At 43.4% G+C, this 18,209-nt stretch overlaps 1 protein-coding gene across 2 annotated transcripts in view; it reads left to right on the top strand.

The window, feature by feature from the left end:
- Positions 1–305: 305 nt before the first annotated feature.
- FAM234B (family with sequence similarity 234 member B) overlaps positions 306–18,209 on the top strand; it is a 33,706-nt gene continuing 15,802 nt past the window's right edge. Inside the window, exons 1-5 of one of the 2 annotated variants that reach the window (XM_032855037.1) lie at positions 306–415; positions 9,849–10,247; positions 13,792–13,890; positions 16,357–16,551; positions 17,807–17,931. In XM_032855037.1, the coding sequence (XP_032710928.1) occupies positions 379–415; positions 9,849–10,247; positions 13,792–13,890; positions 16,357–16,551; positions 17,807–17,931 (855 nt within the window). In that variant the 5' untranslated portion in view covers positions 306–378. Of the gene's footprint in view, positions 416–9,848; positions 10,248–13,791; positions 13,891–16,356; positions 16,552–17,800; positions 17,932–18,209 lie in introns of both variants that reach the window. The other variant, XM_032855036.1, reaches the window with a different exon arrangement.

The raw sequence follows: 18,209 nt of genomic DNA on the forward strand, positions 1-18,209 counted from the left end.
GGCAGGGTTCAAATCCCGTCCGTCTGCCTGCAAAGCCCATGCTCATTTCACAACCGGCGCTTCCCGTAATACCTGCTATCTCCTTTCGTTACCACTGCAAGCCTCGGGGGCAGTTTCCATTTCCCCGTTTCGCTGAGCAAGAAAGTGAGACTCGAGTGGGGAAGGGACTTGCAGAGTGAGGGGTCCGGCTCGAAGCGGCCGGGGGCAGAGCCAGCAGCGGTGTGCACGCGGGCGCGGGGGCTGTAGTCCCCGCCTCTCCCCCGCCCCTCTCCGCCGTGCTGCTCCCACCTTCCCAGGTCCCAGCCCCGCGCGCCGCCCGCTGTGAACTACTCTTCCCGGCAGGACGCGGGCGCGCGCACGCGCACCGGGGCCTCCGCCATGGCGACTGTGCTATCCAGGGCGCTCAAGCTCCCCGGTAAGGAGTCGCAGCCTTGCGACCACCGCCGCCTCCGCGGGGCCTGGGGAGACTAGGAGGCGAGGCTATGGGGTCGAAGCGGGCCGAGGCCTGGCGGCGTAGCTGCAGGAGCCCCGAGGCGAGCGGGTGCAGCCCCAGCGGGCTGGGGTCTGTCGCCACCAGGGGGCGAGAGGGGCGCACGGCCGGTCGGGGGTCGCGGGCGCGGGGCGAGCCTGGGAGAATCCAGGGAAGGACCGCCGGGGGCACGCGGGGCTCGTGGCCGGTAGCGGGCGGGCGCCGCTGCGGGGGTGACTGTCAGAGCGCTCGTCGCCGCCATCCCAAGGGGAGGGCTAGTAAGGGGAGCATCCTTTGCTGAGGAGCCGCGGACCACGTACCGTCAGATCCGGGCTCCTTCTATCTTGAGCGGGCCCTGGGGACGAGGGGGGACAAGGGGGATAGGGGCGGCAGGAAGCGGGCCACCCTCTGGAGCAGCCCCTCCACTTAACGACACTGACGATGCCGTGAGGTAGGTGGGACAGGTGCTTACCCCTTCTAGTTTACAGAAGAGGAAAACGAGACTTACTTGGCTCATTGACTTGTCCAAGGCCGCACAGACCGTATGGGAAAAACCTGGACTACAACGTCGGGGTCTTTAGAATCTTGGGCTTTTGATTCCGCTTGTTCAGCCTTTGGCTGTCGAGGCTAAGCATTTAGGAGGGAAATGATTCGGCACTTGCAAATTGCACGTAAATTGTGGAATATTCTTTAGGGAAGCTCTTGTGGTGATGACAACTTGAGCTGATTCAGTACTTTGGGCAGCAGCTCCAAGCTCGCTCGCTCTCTCTCTCTCTCTCTCTCTCTCTCTCTTTTTTTTTTTTAATTTTCTCTTAAACCTCCAGAATGAGACGGTGCTGCTACAAACTTGCGATTTTAATAAAAGTGTATTTATTCTGCCCAAAGAAATCTTAAACGTTAGGGCTTCTAAGAATTTTATGGTTCTACCTAAATAAGTTTTAAACCTTAAGCTATAAACATTTATTTGCTGATAATTTAAGGTGATAGTGGGAAAAGCAGGTGTTGGTGGAAAAACAGTTGCTTTCACTGGCATCATTAGAAAGGGCTAGTTGGGTGTCTGGTGGATATCCATCAACGTGCTGCAAGGGGATCACAGGGACCTTATTCTTAAGGAGTTTCCAGTCTGCTGCATTGTGCCGTGGATGACACTGGGTTGGGTATGAATTTGCAATTCTGTCCCCAGACTTAATGACCTCAGAGGTTTGTTTGCGCTCCCCCCACCCCCCATTGGCTCCTGAGAACTTTGGAAGAAACATTGATAATATCTATCTTGAAATGTGTATGTAACAATGAAGTGGGGGATGTATCCCTTTACCTGCAGGATTATCCTTTGTCCTTTGTGTAGGATGATTTCCTCCCTGGGGGTAATGAGGTGCAGACATATTTAGCTTTGTTTCTTTTCTCTTTTAGATTCCTTTTCTTCCCCATCCCACCCCAGCATAGATAATTGCACTTCTCTAAGGAGAAAATCATGAAAATCGCTTTCGAAACTCTTGAGCTCTTTTGCATTCTCACATCCTACCCTGTGTCATTATTACTCCCTGAGGTATCCATTTGCAGAAACTTGGCAGGATCCAGCTGGCAGGATAGGGAAAGTACAGTCTGGTCCTTGGGCCTGTGTTTGGACAGGTATGTTTGATACTTTTTAGGGCCCAGAAACAATGGCAATGTGTTCTCTGTGATGCAGGTTATGGTTTTTTGTTGTTGTTGTTGTTTGTTTTTTATCCTTTTGCTTGCCTCCCTTTTGCCCTTTCTCCCCACTGGCCTAAATAAGAATTTTTAGCCTTTGTATTAGGTAGAAGTTGCTTTCCTAGAGCTCTTTTTGGGATACCCTGTCCTTGGGACTATGCGGCTGCTGTCCTGTGTAGGCTACCGTGTTATGTTACTTTATTGAACGTTCTCTCTCTCTCTTTTTTAATTGAAGTCTAATTGATATATCCTATTAATTTTTAGGTGTACCATATAATGATATTTGTATATATTGCAAAATGATCACCACCATGACATCCTCACTATTTCTATGTGACGAGAATGGTGACTAAGAACACGAGACAGCCTTGGGTTCCAATCTGGTCTTCACCAGATTAGTTACTTAACCTCTTTAAGTGTTAGTTTCTTCACATGTAACACTACCGTTATTATGGAACATTCACTATATGCCACACACGCTGCTACGTATTTACCTTATGGGGTTATTTGGTTCAGTAGAAGAAATGGATGTACTGAAGAGATTTGTTTACCTTTGACACATGTTAATTATTCAGCTTTAGCTCTTATTACTCTTATTATCATCTTCATTAGCACCATGCCCATTTACAAATGTGATACCTGAAGGAAGGCCTGATGCAATCATAAGCTAATGACAGATGTCATCAGCCTTGTGAAGAAAGAGCCGTTTCTTGGAGTCTGTTTCAGAGTCCCAACCCCTTCCACTAAGCTCAAGGTGGGAGGATATTTGGCTCCCATACATACAGTGAGGTTAATTAGTAACAGAAGGACATATGACATTCATAAAACAGCCTGGAGAACAACTTATCTTAAGTATATATATATTTTTTAGTCCATTTTAAAGTTTGAAGGTCAAACACTGAAGGAACTATCAGAGCACAATGTTACTGTAATGATTTGTTTTAGTATGTGTAATTTGGAATCATTATATGCCCCTGGATAATCTAATCCATAAGGTGGATTATTTATCTTTAGTTGCTATAGAATGTATGGTATAGTCTATGTAAAGTATAGTACCTATCACAGAATAGTGTATATTATAGTATGTTTTCCTGAAGGTGTCTGGGGATGATACAGTTGCATCTTCTTCCTGTTTTCTTTTGTACCATGGTGGGAATGCTGTTTGACTGGCATTCATTCTTCCTAGGAGGAAAAATGAGTTGTGGAAAGCTCATTTATATTCATGTATTATGAAATCAGCATCCTCTCCTTTATTCTTTGAAAACGTTGCATTGGTTAAAAATGTGAGTGGTGGCTGAAATTAGCAGAGAAAACAGTGCTAAGTGCTCTGTGCTCTGGAGCCTGGATTCGATGTCCAGCTCCTTAGCACGATTGTAACTTTGGGCACAGAATCCCTTCTCTTTCGGTGAATAGATAGCAAAACTATTTACTTGGGAGTTGTCTGATCAAAGCTCACAGTCTGCAGTAATTAAGCTGAGGTTTGTATCTGTAATGTCAAAAATAGACTATCTTTTAATAATACGTGTTACCACAGAGAAGTTCGTGTTACCACAGAGAAGTTCACCTGATTGTTGTCTCCATCCTTAATGAGTTGATTCTTCCCACACCCGGCTGCTACTATGATTCATGTGATTCTTTTTTTATACTTGAAGTTCAGCGCTTCTACTGTGCTATGTTTCAGTATTGATTATTCTGTAGCAGTTTTTCTTGGGACTCCGTGTACTCCCTCTCTCAGGTCTTGCTCTATTATGGGAGCCTTTTTGGTATGTCTTCTAAAGTTAACTGTTTTTGGTGCCATTTCCTTTTCTGTTCTCTTCAGTTCCCCATATATTGCATCACCTTTGCTCTCTCTGTCCTTGCTTTTCTAGTCTTTTTTTTTTTAAAAGCCTTAATCTTTTCAGTGGGAGACACACAGATAGTCCGGGCGCTTCCTTCAAAGCCATAATGTCTGGATTTGAATCCTTGCCCTGCCGCTTATTTGCTGTTTAACTCTGGGCCAGTTACTTGAACTTGAAACCTCATCCTGAAAATGGAGATAATAGTATATTGATCTCCAAGAGTTGTTATACAGATTTCTGGAGATAAGACAGTAAAAGGGTTTGGAAGAGTGCACAGAGAGGAGGGGCTTGGAACTGCCAGCTATTGTTTCTATTTTATTTTTCTCGGTTTTTCACCAGCCTGCCCTTTCTGTTTCTGACTCTTTGCAGGCATGTCTGCTCTCCTTGCTCATCCCTCTAAGGGTATCTTTTCTAAAATTGTTTTATTATTTTCTTCCATTGTTTTTCTGAGCCCCGCTTGTTTACTTCTCATCTTCCCTATTGAGTTGTCATTTCTTCTTAGAAATATTCTGTTTCTTTCTGTGAGCCCTTATTTCAGAGAAGACTGTTTCCTTTCCTTTCTTGGATTCCATAGTGAAGCGTCTGTTTCTTATTCCTTCCGTGTTGTGGTATCACTCGCCCAGCGTTGGCTCCTTGGCAGATTTTGCTTGCTAGGTTCTGTTGCAGCGTCTTTCTTGGTTATCTGCACAACTCTGTAGTGGCTTACAGAACAAGTACTCATGGATGGCTTCTTTCTGATTATAAAATCATAGTTAATGGTCAGTTATTTTACAGCTAGCTTTTGGCTGACAGGCAGGCAGAGGCTGGGGCCTGGCCAGTGAGCAAGGGCAGTGAGAAGCTAGAATTTAATCTAATGGGACCCAGCCTGTTAAAAAAAAATAAATAAATAAGAGAAAAATCCCTCTCTTCACGACTGATTGATCGCAGCTGTTTCCTTACCCGTCAAACCGTCAAACCGACAGCCTGTTTTTTGTAAAGCCTTTCTCATTTCATCTTATCTCCCCTTTGTCTCTGTGGTGTTGAGGGGGAGTCATTGATGCCTTTGGGACGCCAGACTTCATCCTTCTCAGAAAGAGATAAGTGCTTTGGCTGTATAATCGTGGTACAAGAGAGGTAGTATAATTTATTATACTGGTTATAATTGGTTAGGATCATGGACTGTAATCAAATTGCCTGGGTTTGAATCCTGGCTCTTTTTCTTCCTAGTTCTGTGATCTTATGCAACTCACCTCTCTATGTTTTCATTTTCTTTTTGATACAGTGGAGTTACAGGGTTGTTATGGGTATTAAATGAATTAACATGTAAGTGCTTAGCCTGGTGCCCAAAATAGTAGGTACTGAGTACTTTCCTGTTACCATGATCGCTGTCCTCATTGTTGTCATTATTAACTCTGTGAACTGTGCTCCTTTTTGGAGACCTGAGACCATGTGCCCACTCTTACTGTGCTTCCTTGATGGGTACAAGTTTTGTTGCATTTGGGAATTTTTCATAAATTGTAGTTTGGGGGTGTGGCTCTTTTTTTTTTTTTCCTATTTTTATTACCTCCCCTCCCCAGTTTTTAGGAAGGATACTGACAGAAATGTATTCCTTTGCCATTATCTACTGGAAGCATATAATCTTTTATTTTTTAAAGATTCATTTATTTTAAAGTTGAGATGGCAGAGGGAAAGGGAGAGAATTTCAAGAAGACTGCCTGCTGGGCACGGAGCCCAATGTGGGGCTGGATCACAAGACCTCTGAGATCATGACCTGAGACAAAATCAAGAATTAGGCACTTGGCTGACTGAGACACCCTGGTGCCCTGCAAATTATTTTTAGTAAAGATTTTACTAAAAATTAGATTTAGGAAAGATTTTACTAGTTTCTGTAGCACATGCAGCCAAGTTCTCTACCTATGATGGTGTGTGATATCATAAAAATGCATTTCCTTTAAACTGTTTTGTTGGCCAGTATTTTAGTAATGATTTTACTTTGATTATTTTAGGCTGGTATGTTTGTTGCAAGGTGACAGCTGACTAGCAAGATTAAATTTAAGTATCAATTATTAAGTATCAAGTATTAAGTATTAAGTATGGTGAATTTTTCACTTGATGCTAAAGATCCAGTTGTACTATTATATAAGACGGCTTGAGGGTATGTAGAAGATACTTGGGAGTTTGAGTTTAATCAGTTGCGTGATGTGACTGCCAAGAAAGCTGGCGATCTCTTAGGTTACAGTAATTGAATTGTAGTGTACCCTCTGTACTAGGGAGGGCAAGCTGCTCTGGTCAGGCTGCACCCTGGGGATCAGAACCAGTTCCGAGAACCATACTTTAAGAAGCACTGACATACCACATTGTGTCCAGAAAAGAGTGAACAGGATGTTGTGGATATGTGAAACAGTGCTTCCTCAAGTAATGAGTTGAAAGAGGTGGAGACATTTAACCTGGAGAAGAGAAGATGGGGTGGGCTGTTGGGAGGAATAGTGCCAACAATAATAATAGAAGCTGAGATTTGTTTATTTGTTTGTTTAATTTGAGAGAGAGAGCATAAGCAGGAGGATGGGAGGGGCAGAAGGAGAGGGAGAGATCAAATCCCAAGCACTGCTCTATGCTCAGCTGGATACGGGTCTGGATCTTAGGACCCTGAGATCATGACCTGAGCTAAAGTCAAGAGTTAGTCGCTCAGCTGACTGGGCTACCCAGGTCTCCTAGAAGCTGACATTTATCAAATGCCACAGTAAGCCAGACACTATAGGCCTTGCATATGTTGTCTTACTTAATTCTTAAAAACAGTCATATGAGGTAGGAAAAATAATTACCATTTCAGAAATGGGAAGAATAAGGCTTAGTAAAGCTAAGAAATTTAATCAAGTTCACATGGCTAATAAGGGATAGAGCCAAGATTTGACTGTCAGCTTGTAAAGACTTAAATTCTTAAATACCATAGCTTATGTTTCTCATGATTGGTATTTTCAAGTTTTGAAGGATTTGCATGTGGAAGAGGGGTCCCAGATATTAGAACCAGGACTGATGATTGGCAAATGCCCAGAAATAAATTCTTGAATCAGTGTGTGGAACTGCTTTCTGGATTGGAGAGCCGTGAATTCCCTCATGCTAAGTGACTGCTTGGTAGGTGTTTGATTATGTGATCTTTAAAGTCTCCTCCTACCCTGAGATTTGGGGCTACCATCTATGTTTTCCTCTTTGTCAGATACTTTTTTTTTTTTAATTTAAACATTTTAAAATTGTGGTAAAATACACATAAAATTTATGATCTTAATTATTTTTAAATACACAGTTTAGTATTGTTAAGTATATTCACAGTGTTGTGCAGCCAATCTCCAGAACTTTCTCACCTTGCAAAGCTGAGACCCATTTTTTGATACTTTGCATCATGTCATTTTGCTTTTATGAAAGACCTACCTGTTTTTGCTAACCTAGAGAAATACAAAGAGGATTCCTTTTTTTGTGAAAAAAGGCAAAAACAGCAGAAAAAATAAAAATAAAAAACAGCAACAACAACAAAGCGACAACAGTATTCAGCGTTTGTTCTGCAGCAAGTCATTGTAGCAGTGGTGCTCAGCCCCACCCTCAGCAGTGAGTGGGCCCCTGCCCAGCTCCTTCCCCCAGGGGCCACACTCAGCATCTCAGCTTCAAGCCTCCAGAGCCTTGAATTGTGTCTGAGCATCTCTGCTTGATCTGCACTTATTTTATGCATCTTTTAGCAAGATGTATCCTGAGTTTTCAGAAAAGCCTAGGAGAAGTTATTGCTTGGGTCTGGGAAAGCTCCAAAGTTTCTCCTTGTAAATTAATGGTATTTGCTTCTTTGCTTTATGCTATTTTAGCTTACAAGGAGTTCGATAGGAACCCTCTACTTTGGGATAGTGAGCAAAACCTGTGCCCATCAAATATTAGCTACTCCCCATTTACCCTCACTCCCAGGCCCCAGAGACCACATTCTACTTTGTTTCTGTGAATTTGACTACTCTGGATAGATACCTCCTGTACGAATCATGCAGTATTTGTCCTTTTGTTATTGGCTTATTTCGCTTAGCATAATGTCTTGTGGCTGTGTTAAATTTCTTTACTTTTTAAGGCTTGGTCATATTCCACTGGATGTACATAACACATTTTTAATCCCATCAGGTATATTCTTTTAAAAAAAAACTTTAAAAAGTTTTAGAATTAATATTGTTGCAGCAGCCTATGGTTGTGTTTGAAAATTATTATAACTAAAGTTATATGGGACAGTTAGGGAATGGTGTGTCCTAATTACTGGAAGGGTATACTATTTTGAATTCAGTTCTTAATAATTCTTATAATTTATGCCTTTAAAAATCAAATCCAGTATTTGTTGGATAAAATGAAAAGCTTTGAAAGTGAAAATACATATAAGTTTCTAGTTAATAGAAGGTCAGTTTGCTCAGTATCTTCTGTGGGTTTTCTTTGTAAAATATTTAATGTTATAAAATATTTCTGTGTAATGTTTATTTTTAATCAAATATTTATTGACTTTCTATGTACCAAGCACCAAGCTTTACACTAAAGATTGTACTTCCCATATTAGTTTCCATATAGTGTTCTATTGCTTCATTTTATGTCTTGAGTAAACAAGACATAAAACATGAAGTGATATCAGCAACATAACAGTGACCAGAGGCAGAGATTTACATCAAGAATTCTTCTTTTTTCCTTTTTAATTGGCTGGGCTGCATCTTCTTTTTTATATATCTTCTTAATAAAAGATTTAACCATATAGTTTATATTAGTACAGCTTACCATGTAATTTCCAAAACGAGAAATGTTTTCTTGGTTTTTGCTTGGTTATAGCATGAACAACAGGCATAAAATTGTTCAGTGCTTGGCAGCCGGGGCCAATGAATGACTTGGGAGGAGGTGTGCTTAAGCTCTCCTGTAATTTTCCCCTTTCCCCCACCCCAAATAAATGTAGTGTCTAAGTAAAAACAGGGTGCTTGTATAAGCCAGCTTTGGGTCAGGTCCTGTACCTCTGCATTCCTGTTTGGTCCCTCCCCTCCTAGAACACTTGCTCAGAATAGCGTTTTTAAGCATAAACACTGTTTACTGAAACATGTGCTGACAGGGATTGGGAATTAATCATAGGAAGCTCAGAAGTGAGTTTTTAGTAAGACGTCTCCAGGTGACATTTAGTGTTCAACTTCCCAAGTTGTTTCCATGGAGACAAGTGGGAAGCCGCAAATATCCGACTGTGAGAAGCAGTGTACAGAGAACTATTCTAAAGTTTAGGCAAGTTCCAGGAAAGATTGAAACACCACAGATTTAAAAAAATCAAAGGGAATATGCAAATTAGGCATATGGGAGTTTGATACAAGAGCCATGTCTTCTGATTCAGAGAAATTAAGAGAGTGTTTTTGGTTTTTGGTTTTTTCCCAAACTAAAAAGGTATTTGAGGGGCGTCTGGGTGGCTCAGTCAGTTATACCTGCCTTCAGCTCAGGTCATGATCTCAGGGTCCTAGGATCAAGCCTGGCATCTGGCTCCCTGCTTCTCGGGGAGCCTGCTTCTCTCTCTTCTCTGCCTCTCCCCTTGTTGTGCTGTCTTTCTCAAATAAATAAAGTCTTTTAAAATAATAATAATAAAAAAGGTATTTGAAATTTACCACTTTCTCTGTTTCCTTTCCAATTTTCTTAAGCTCATGAAAGCAGTAATTCTGGAACACTGATTTTCATTTCCCTCCCATTCTTCTCCTTACAGATAGCCATCAAGTTCTAAACTTGGAAACGTAATTGGTTTTGTTTTCTGTGTTTTCTTTTAGGTGTTCACAGTTGCCATGCAGTTGGTAAGGGTTTCTCCTTCCTAGTTTGCCCTGACGCTCTGTCTTTCTGTGTTTCAGGGAAGAAGAGCCCAGACCTAGGGGAGTATGACCCCCTCACACAGGCAGATAGTGACGAGAGCGAGGACGATCTTGTTCTTAACTTGCAGCAGAAGAATGGAGGGGTCAAAAATGGGAAGAGCCCTCTGGGAGAAGTGCCAGAGCCTGACTCAGATGCTGAAGCTGTGGGGGCTGCAAAGCCACATCTTTCAGAGGTGGCCACAGAGGGATACCCCTCAGAGCCCCTTGGGGGCCTGGAGCAGAAGGCAACCTCTTCCATCGTGTCTTACGTGCGCACCTCTGTCTTTCTGCTAACTTTGGTCATCTCCATGATCCTGGTGCTCGTATGTGCTTTCCTGATCCCCTGTCCCCCCAGAGATCTGCACAGCACTTGGAGCCGCCACCTGGGCCCCCAGGGAGGTGAGTTGTAGGATTTCTTGCTCCAATTCTGTAAAATTTCATGATTACCTGTAATTCTGTAAAACTTCTGGTTACATTGAAAATTCCCTCCAGGTCCTGCTACAAATAAATGTGTATCCTATAGCATCTCTCTCCCCATGTGTGGAGGTGGTTAGGAGGTTAAGATTGGAAATAAAACAAAAAGATAGATTGATACAGCTTGAGAAGATTACTTCCCTGTTGTGTTTCTGTTGGCGTTGGCCTTAATTAGATGCAGAGAGGACAGAGTATTGGTTTCCTGGGTCCCTGCAGTGCAGCCAACACGGTATGAGGAGAAACAAAGCTGTAGGTCAGGCTGTTGACCAAGAAGAGTAAGGCTCAGGGCCTGGCCAGACCAGAGGCTGGGGCTTTTGTAGGACCCTCAGGCATTTGTTGATTATAGGAGCCTGACCTGGTTTGAAATTTTAAAATAATTTCAAGTAAAATCAACTTGCTTTCTTGCAGTAAGTTTCTTTCTTGCTCCTAATGGTTGGGGAGGTACCATCTGAGTGATTCTAGCTATTGTGTCTCATTCTGGAGCAGGTTTCTTTAAAACGGCTTGCTCTGGGTCAGCAATGGGGGTTACATCTCAGCTGTGAGTGCTGAGCAGTCTTGTGTTTTGTCAAGTTCATGGGAGCGAAAGGGTTCAGAACACACCACCCCAAAATAATGTTGCTTTGGTATATTGTTTATTTTGAACCTAAGGCACATGAATAACAACAGATGCAAGAAGGGCACTCTGATCTTGACCTCTAATTTTTCCTGGAAGGCAGGATATGAAACGCCCATGTACAAGATGCCCTCCCAGTACCAGGAGGAAAGAAACATTCTCATCAACAGAGACGGGGAGTTGGGGCCGAAGGGAGTCTGTACAAACAGTCCTTGTTAAAATAACTACCTTCCTGTAGTCTCTGGATCCATGTTCGTTCCCCTTCCAGGGCTGTTCAGGGCTCTTTGTTCAATGAGTACAGAAGCCCTGAGGCCTCACCACTTCTGCTCCAGGCCTTTATGTTCCTGTGAGGGCTCCCATGGACATGGGGAATCTTATTAAATAAATTTGAGTCCTTTCCTCTTCTTAATCTCTCTTATTAATCAGTTATCTCGTTATCTCTCCTGTTACTCAGTCCCAGCTAGAAACCCTAAGAGGGTAGAGGAGAAGTTTTTCCTCCCCTACAATACTCCCAGATCCCTACATCATCTTGATCTAGATGTATTTACCTTTGGCAAGTCACTGATCCCAGTTGATTCAGCTTCGGATCAGTTGTTCTGTGATCTCACTGTTACTGTCTCTCTCAAGGCAAAACTGAGTAGATGTGACTTATGGTGTGTTCCCACCACATAAGAGATCTCTCACTTCGTTTTTTGATGGTTCTATTTTTTTTTTTTTTGAAGATTTTATTTATTTATTTGCGAGAGGGAGCAGAGATAGGGAGAGAGAGCATGAGTGGGGAAGAGAGGGAGAAGCAGGCTCCCACTGGGCAGGGAGCCTGACAAGGGGCTCAATGTGGGACTCAATCCCAGGACCCTGGGATCATGACCTGAGCCAAAGGCAGATACTTAGCTGACTGAACTACCCACGTGCCCCCCTTTTTTGATGGTTCTAAGTGAGCTCTTATAATATTTGTATGTGGTGTAAAGACTAGGAACAGGTTGTTGGTGTACCCACCGATTTTAAGAAATCGGACATTGAGGTGCCTGGGTGGCTCAGTCGGTTAAACATCAGGCTCTTGATTTCAGCTCAGTCATAATCTCAAGGTCCTGGGATCAAGCCCTGTGTTGGGCTCCATGCTTAGCAGGGTGTCTGCTTGGGAATTCTCTCCCTCCCTCTCCCTCTACCCCTGCCCCTACCACTCCTGCTCTCTCTCCCTCTGTCAGTCTCTAAAATAAATAAATCTTAAAAAAAAAAGAAAGAAAGAAAGAAAGAAATAGGATATTATAAAGACCATCAAAACCCCCATGTGTCTCTCCTTACCAAAGCTACCTCTTCCTGCCAAAGAGTTCTACCATCCTGAGTTTTGAGTCATTATACTTTTTTTTTATTTTAAGATTTTATTTATCTGACAGAGATCACAAGCAGGCAGAGAGGCAGGCAGAGAGAGAGAGAGGAAGGGAAACAGGCTCCCTGCTGAGCGGAGAGCCCGATGCGGGACTCGATCCCAGGACCCTAAGATCATGACCCGAGCCGAAGGCAGAAGCTTTAATCCACTGAGCCACCCAGGCGCCCTGAGTCATTATACTTTTTGTTAAAATTTCACCACATGGTAAAATAATTTTGCCTATTTTGAATTTTATATAAATGTAATTAAGCAGTCTTCTGTGACTTGTTTTTAGCATGTTCATAAAAGCATTTTATTAGACATCGGTATTGATGCTGTGTAACTAGAGCTTATTCATGTTTTCCACTCTCTCATTTCCCATGGTATGGAGAGCCCATGGTTTATTGCTCCATTTTACTGTTGATGAACGTTTTGGTGGCTTCTGTTTTTTAAAAAATCATTATTGCCGCTAGGAATATTCCTGTGCATTTTTCCTGATATAATATTTAAGAATTTCTCTTGGCCATTAACTTATGACTGATATTGCTAGGTCATATGGTGTGGGCATGTGCCAGCCTAGTAGTTTATGTTAAATCATTTTCCATGGTGGTTTTACCAGTTTATACTTCCACCAGCCATGCATTAGGTTCTCTCCATATTTGGCAGACATCCTCTGACTCTACACTGTCAAGGGGCAGGACAGCACTGTCTACCTTGTCACTGCCCAGGCTGGAAGTCCAGGCTCCCTGCTAGGCCTCTGCTGACACCACTCTGGCAGGGGTGGGGGTCTGCCTCATTAATGCCGGGTCGGGTAGAACTGTAGGCTTCCCTGGTGTGTGGAAGATCCTAGGTGGGGAGGAAAGTCCTGGCTCCCTACCTGGCCTTCTCTGACATGACCTTGGTTGGGAGATGAAGGGGTACCTTCTGTAGCTGGGCAAAGGTGGAAATCTAGGCTCCCATTTAGGCTTTGTTGTGGGGCTAGGGCCACAGTTCTCTCTGTGTAGCATTTGGTTGGAGTAGAACATTTATGATCTAAAACTTTTTCTGTCTTGCTATGCTGTTCCTTTCTTGGACCTTCAGCTAGAGGAGTCAGCTTTTTTTGGGCCTTTTTTGTCTGCACCTGTTGGCATTTCTGGGTTGCTGGCTTCTGCAGCACCTTGTCTGGGACATGCGAGGCCAAAAGAAAACCCAGGGTGGGGGGGTCATCACCTTGTCATTCCTTGGGCTTCTCAATCCCTAGCCAACCTGCCTTCTCCCCACCTTAGCGTCTTCTTACATTTGTGTTCTCTGTAATGCACAGGGAGTTTAGGTATATTTAGAGGAATAGGCGGAATTGTGCGTACTCTATCTTATCTAGGAACCAGGAGTCTGCCTGGTTTTTATGAAGGTGCTGGTAGTGCCATGTGTCTGTTCCCTTTCTAACCTGGAGCAGAACACTGTTCTGTGGTAACTTAACTCAGGACTTTTTTTGTTTTTTATGTGTTTATCAGGTGGGGACCTGTCTCCATTGGAATTGGCTGATGTGAATGGAGACGGCCTGCGTGATGTCCTTCTCTCCTTTGTAACTTCACGGAATGGGAGTGCAATCGGTAAGAGACGTGCATGTGTTTTAGAGGCTACTACAGGAGCTCAGTGATGGCAGGGGCTGTGAGTTAAGAGAAAGCGTCAGGGTTGTGTCCTGAAGGGCACTGTAGAAAAGGGTTTGGAGTGAACAGAAAGTCATCATGGGTCTATCATACATGACAGACATTGTCAGAAAGCTCCTGCATATCAGTAAAGCTTATTTAAAGAAATCATGGAGATCTGCAGCTGGAAGGAATCTTAGTAGTCACCCAGTCCCACGAAGAAGGGAGGATCCAGAGAAGTGACTTGTGCACACACTTGCAATGAACAGCATTAGTTCTTAAGGTTCTTGAGTTTTCTTCCAGCCAATTTTCCATTGCTCCTTAGATTATAGTAAATGTTGACACAATCCTACCTTCCCAACCACAGTAGAAAATCTTCTTGTTCATCTTCTAAAATATTTTTACCCACGTTATTGGGGCCGTGTGCTTTCTTTTTACTGATTCTGTTTACTCCTTTCTCTCTGCTCTCCATCCTGCTGTCTGCTTGGAAGGCTGACCAGTACACATTATGTCAACAGGCTCTCTTGCCTGCTGGTTTCCTGTTGGGTTTGGCCAATGGGGAACCTGGGCAAGAAACTGGAAGAGAGGAAATGAGTGGGGAGAGAGGGCATTTATTCTCTTGGCTTCCTCCCCTCCAGGGTGACCTCAGGCCAGCTACATCCTTGATCCTAGGTCACATCCTCTGTAATCATGGTCTTATAGGACTTTCTTTTTCTGGATTCCAGGAATCGCTTCCTCTCCTGTCTTTTTGGGACTGGGAGTGATTACGTTCTGAAGGACTGTGCTATCTCTCATGGTTTCTCTATACCCTGGCCACATCTTTGTAAATAATCTCTTTATTAAACCTTACACAACTTAACCTAATTGAGTGTGCTGATACACATCAGCTGAAAAAAGGAAAAAAGAGGTTGTATTTTCAGCATGGGTACATAGGGGCTCCTGCTTTGTCCTGTGGCACCCATTAAAGTGACAGCAACTCACAGTCTGTGAACTGAGCCAATAAGTCTGGTGTGCGGCTGGGGTGCGGTGCCCTGGTAGCTACTCTTTAATGATCCGGGAGCTGGGATAAAATCTAGGTATGTTTTAGAGAGTTCCAGGCTGCCTGCCTCTCTGGGATTATTAGAAGAACCTTTCTGAGTTTTGTGTAATAGGTAGAAGCAATTTAGGAATAGATGTGTTTACAGAGAGGACCTTCAGCCTAGAAGGTTGATTTTTGGCTTTAATTGACTTTAATTACATTTTTTTTCTGCCTATGACTCAGTAGCCTTTGAAGTAAAAATTTTCTCCAGCCACTTTTAGATTTGGAGATCTGTTTTAATCATTTGGTATTTTACACAGTTTGCTATTTATTAGGACTCGTATGGCAAGGCTATAGGTTTGGACATAATACGGGCTAGCCTGATTTGGTTACAGATTATAAAAACAAAAGAGCTAAGTGTAAGTGCATAACATATGTTGTGAATGAATTTATCCCTCAACATAATCCAACAGGGTAGACGAATATTCTTATCCCCTATTTGCAGATAGGGAAACTGAGACAAGGGGAGGTTAAGGAACTGGCTCAGATTCTATACCTGGTAAGTGGGAGAGCTGGGATCCAAACGGTGTAGCTGAGAGACTGTCTCTGGAGTTCATGTGCTCGGCCCCTAAGTTTTCCCAAGTATTCTTGGGAAACTGCTGGGGCTTTATCAGCTGATTCCGTGGGACTCTCAACCAGGAAGATCTCCTGATCATTGCTGAGTTGTAATCTTCAGGTTTATTTTTAAAATATTTACTTTTTCTGCTTTCAGGGAACACTTGCTAGCAACAATTAGAATTCAGATATTCCTTTGCTCTGTACATATTTTAGATCAGTCTCACTTTTCTGAGCATGCCTTTCCTTGATTTTTTTTTTTTTTTTTTTTTTTTGTATATTTTTTTTAACATTCTCTTTTTTTTGTTCTTGCTTTTTTTTTTTTTTTTTTTTTTTTTTTTTTTTTGGTTGTTGTTCTTAACAATGACTTTCTTGTATTCTGGATTTTTGCTCCTTTTATTCAGCAGATAATTGATTGGTTGCTGTATGTGTAGGTGTTGTGTGAGGCACTGAAACTCCAGAAATGAATGGGATGGTCTTTATCCTTCAGGATATGACAATTTGGTGGGGGCTGAGGTGACAGACATGGAAGAAGGCATGCTGGGAGGGGTGCATGATGCACACGGGGTGCCTGGAGGAGGTCCACAGCGTGTCCTCTGACATGAGGAATGTGTTGAGCATCTATACTAGATACTCTGTTGTCAGACTTAGTACCAGAAGTACGGGAGGCCCTGGAATGCACAGGTGTGAGCTGCTGCCTTAGCACCATTTACTTGTGGTTTTCTGGCCTCCTGCTCACCTGGGCTGTTTACCTTCTCTGCCTCCTTTCCATTCCTGTGTCTCTTGTGTGCTTTTAGGTGTCTCGAAGGCAGCCGCTATTCTCGTGTGCCTCTCGGGAATGAATGGCAGCACACTCTGGTCCAGTCCCCTCCCCGAGGAGGCCCGGGATATTACATGTTTGAATCTGATGCCAGGAAGCGTGGCTGAAACCATCTGCCTCGTGACAGGGACACACAGGATGTTCAGTGCATTCAATGCGACATCAGGTAAAGGTCATTCCACGGAAGTCTCTGTTCTGGGGATCAGAACGTTCTTATATGGAAGGGACCTTTCCACTTTCGCACGGTGGAAGTCTGTTTGGGCTCCTTTGGAAGGTGAATTTAAAGTAAACAGAGAAAGGGTTTGACTAGGTTGAGTAATAGATCATGGTTAAACCTGTTTGGTGATAGGATGGGGCTAAACTGAGTTACCCAAACAAACTACCCTGAGGTTTTTGGTTTCTAAGTAGTCCTCCTACTCTGTACAAGACAGCTGGCCTTTGTCCCTTCATATTTGATATAGATGGGGTCCTTGTGTAAACTTACCCATTTACCACTTAAAAAAATGGTCAGGGAGGGGCGCCTGGGTGGCTCAGTGGGTTAAGCTGCTGCCTTTGGCTCAGGTCATGATCTCAGGGTCCTGGGATTGAGCCCCGCATTGGACTCTCCGCTCAGCAGGAGCCTGCTTCCCTTCCCTTCTCTCTGCCTGCCTCTCTGCCTACTTGTGATCTCTCTCTGTCAAATAAATAAATACAATCTTTAAAAAAAAAAAAATGGTCAGGGAATTAAAGTTTCAAAAATTCAAAAAAAAAAAAAGATCAGGGAAGAAAGTAAGGTTTGTTGATGCCTGTTGAGTTGGGCTTTTAACTACTTTCTATATTTAGACACCCATGACATGAGGAACGAGAGAGAATCAAATATAATGAAAGCCCCGTGTAAAAGCCTAAGTGTCCTGCTTGACCAAAGCTGGACACGTAGCAACCTTCCAGTTTCAGAGGTTGGGGTTTGGTAGTGGGGTAATTCTGAGTGAAAAAAAAAAATCTGAGTTAACTGCAGAATTAAAATCCTTTTGAAAACCTCCTGCGATTCCCCTGCTCATGTGAGCATGGGGTGGGACAGAGAGAGTTGGTCTGGTTGGCTGCCCCTGGATGGTTCCTCGGAAATTGTAATAGTGTCTAACAGGTCAGTTCCTCTGCCCCAGACAAGCAGGCTCCTCCTTCTTGAAGACACTTCAGTACCTCCATTTTATCTAAAAAACCTAGGTGTGAAGTTATCACATGGGTTTCTTAGTCAGACGCTTGAGGATTTCAGATCACACTCCCTGTGCCCTTCATCCCCAGTAAGATTAAAACTAAAAGAAAAGGTAAGGAGTTGCTGGCTGTCATTTGCCCATTGAGTTTCTCTCTTCTGACCTGGAAGCACTGCATCTGCCTTTTCCAGAGGCCGAAGCTATCATTGTGATCAGCTTATTTGTCACCCCTAGGGAGAGCCATTTGGACTTTAAACCCAAACTACTTATCCAATGGTACCCTGGCTGCCCCAGGGGTGGTGCTGCCCGACTTGGATGAAGATGGCGTTAGAGACCTTGTCGTTCTGGCCATTGGGGAATTGCAGGTATGCTCTACGTCAGATTGTCTCTGTTTCTCATAGGAAGTGCTTCAACTTCAGTCAGTTCTAGTACGGGTATCATAAATGCTGCTTGAAACCTTTTTACAAGGGCTTAGGCTTAAGAAAATTCTCTCTGGGAGATTTAATGAATAAATTGCCATCATGAACTCATTTTCCCAGCAGTCTCATTATGTTCCCATTGATTGTGGCAGGGTGGAGCTTGGGCACCAGAGAGGTTCGTGTTTAAATTCCTGCTCCACTGTAGCCCTGTGGCCTTGGGCAAG

This window comes from Lontra canadensis, unplaced genomic scaffold, assembly GCF_010015895.1.
Source record: "Lontra canadensis isolate GAN:19392208 unplaced genomic scaffold, GSC_riverotter_1.0 scaffold9, whole genome shotgun sequence".
Taxonomy (NCBI): Eukaryota; Metazoa; Chordata; class Mammalia; order Carnivora; family Mustelidae; genus Lontra; species Lontra canadensis.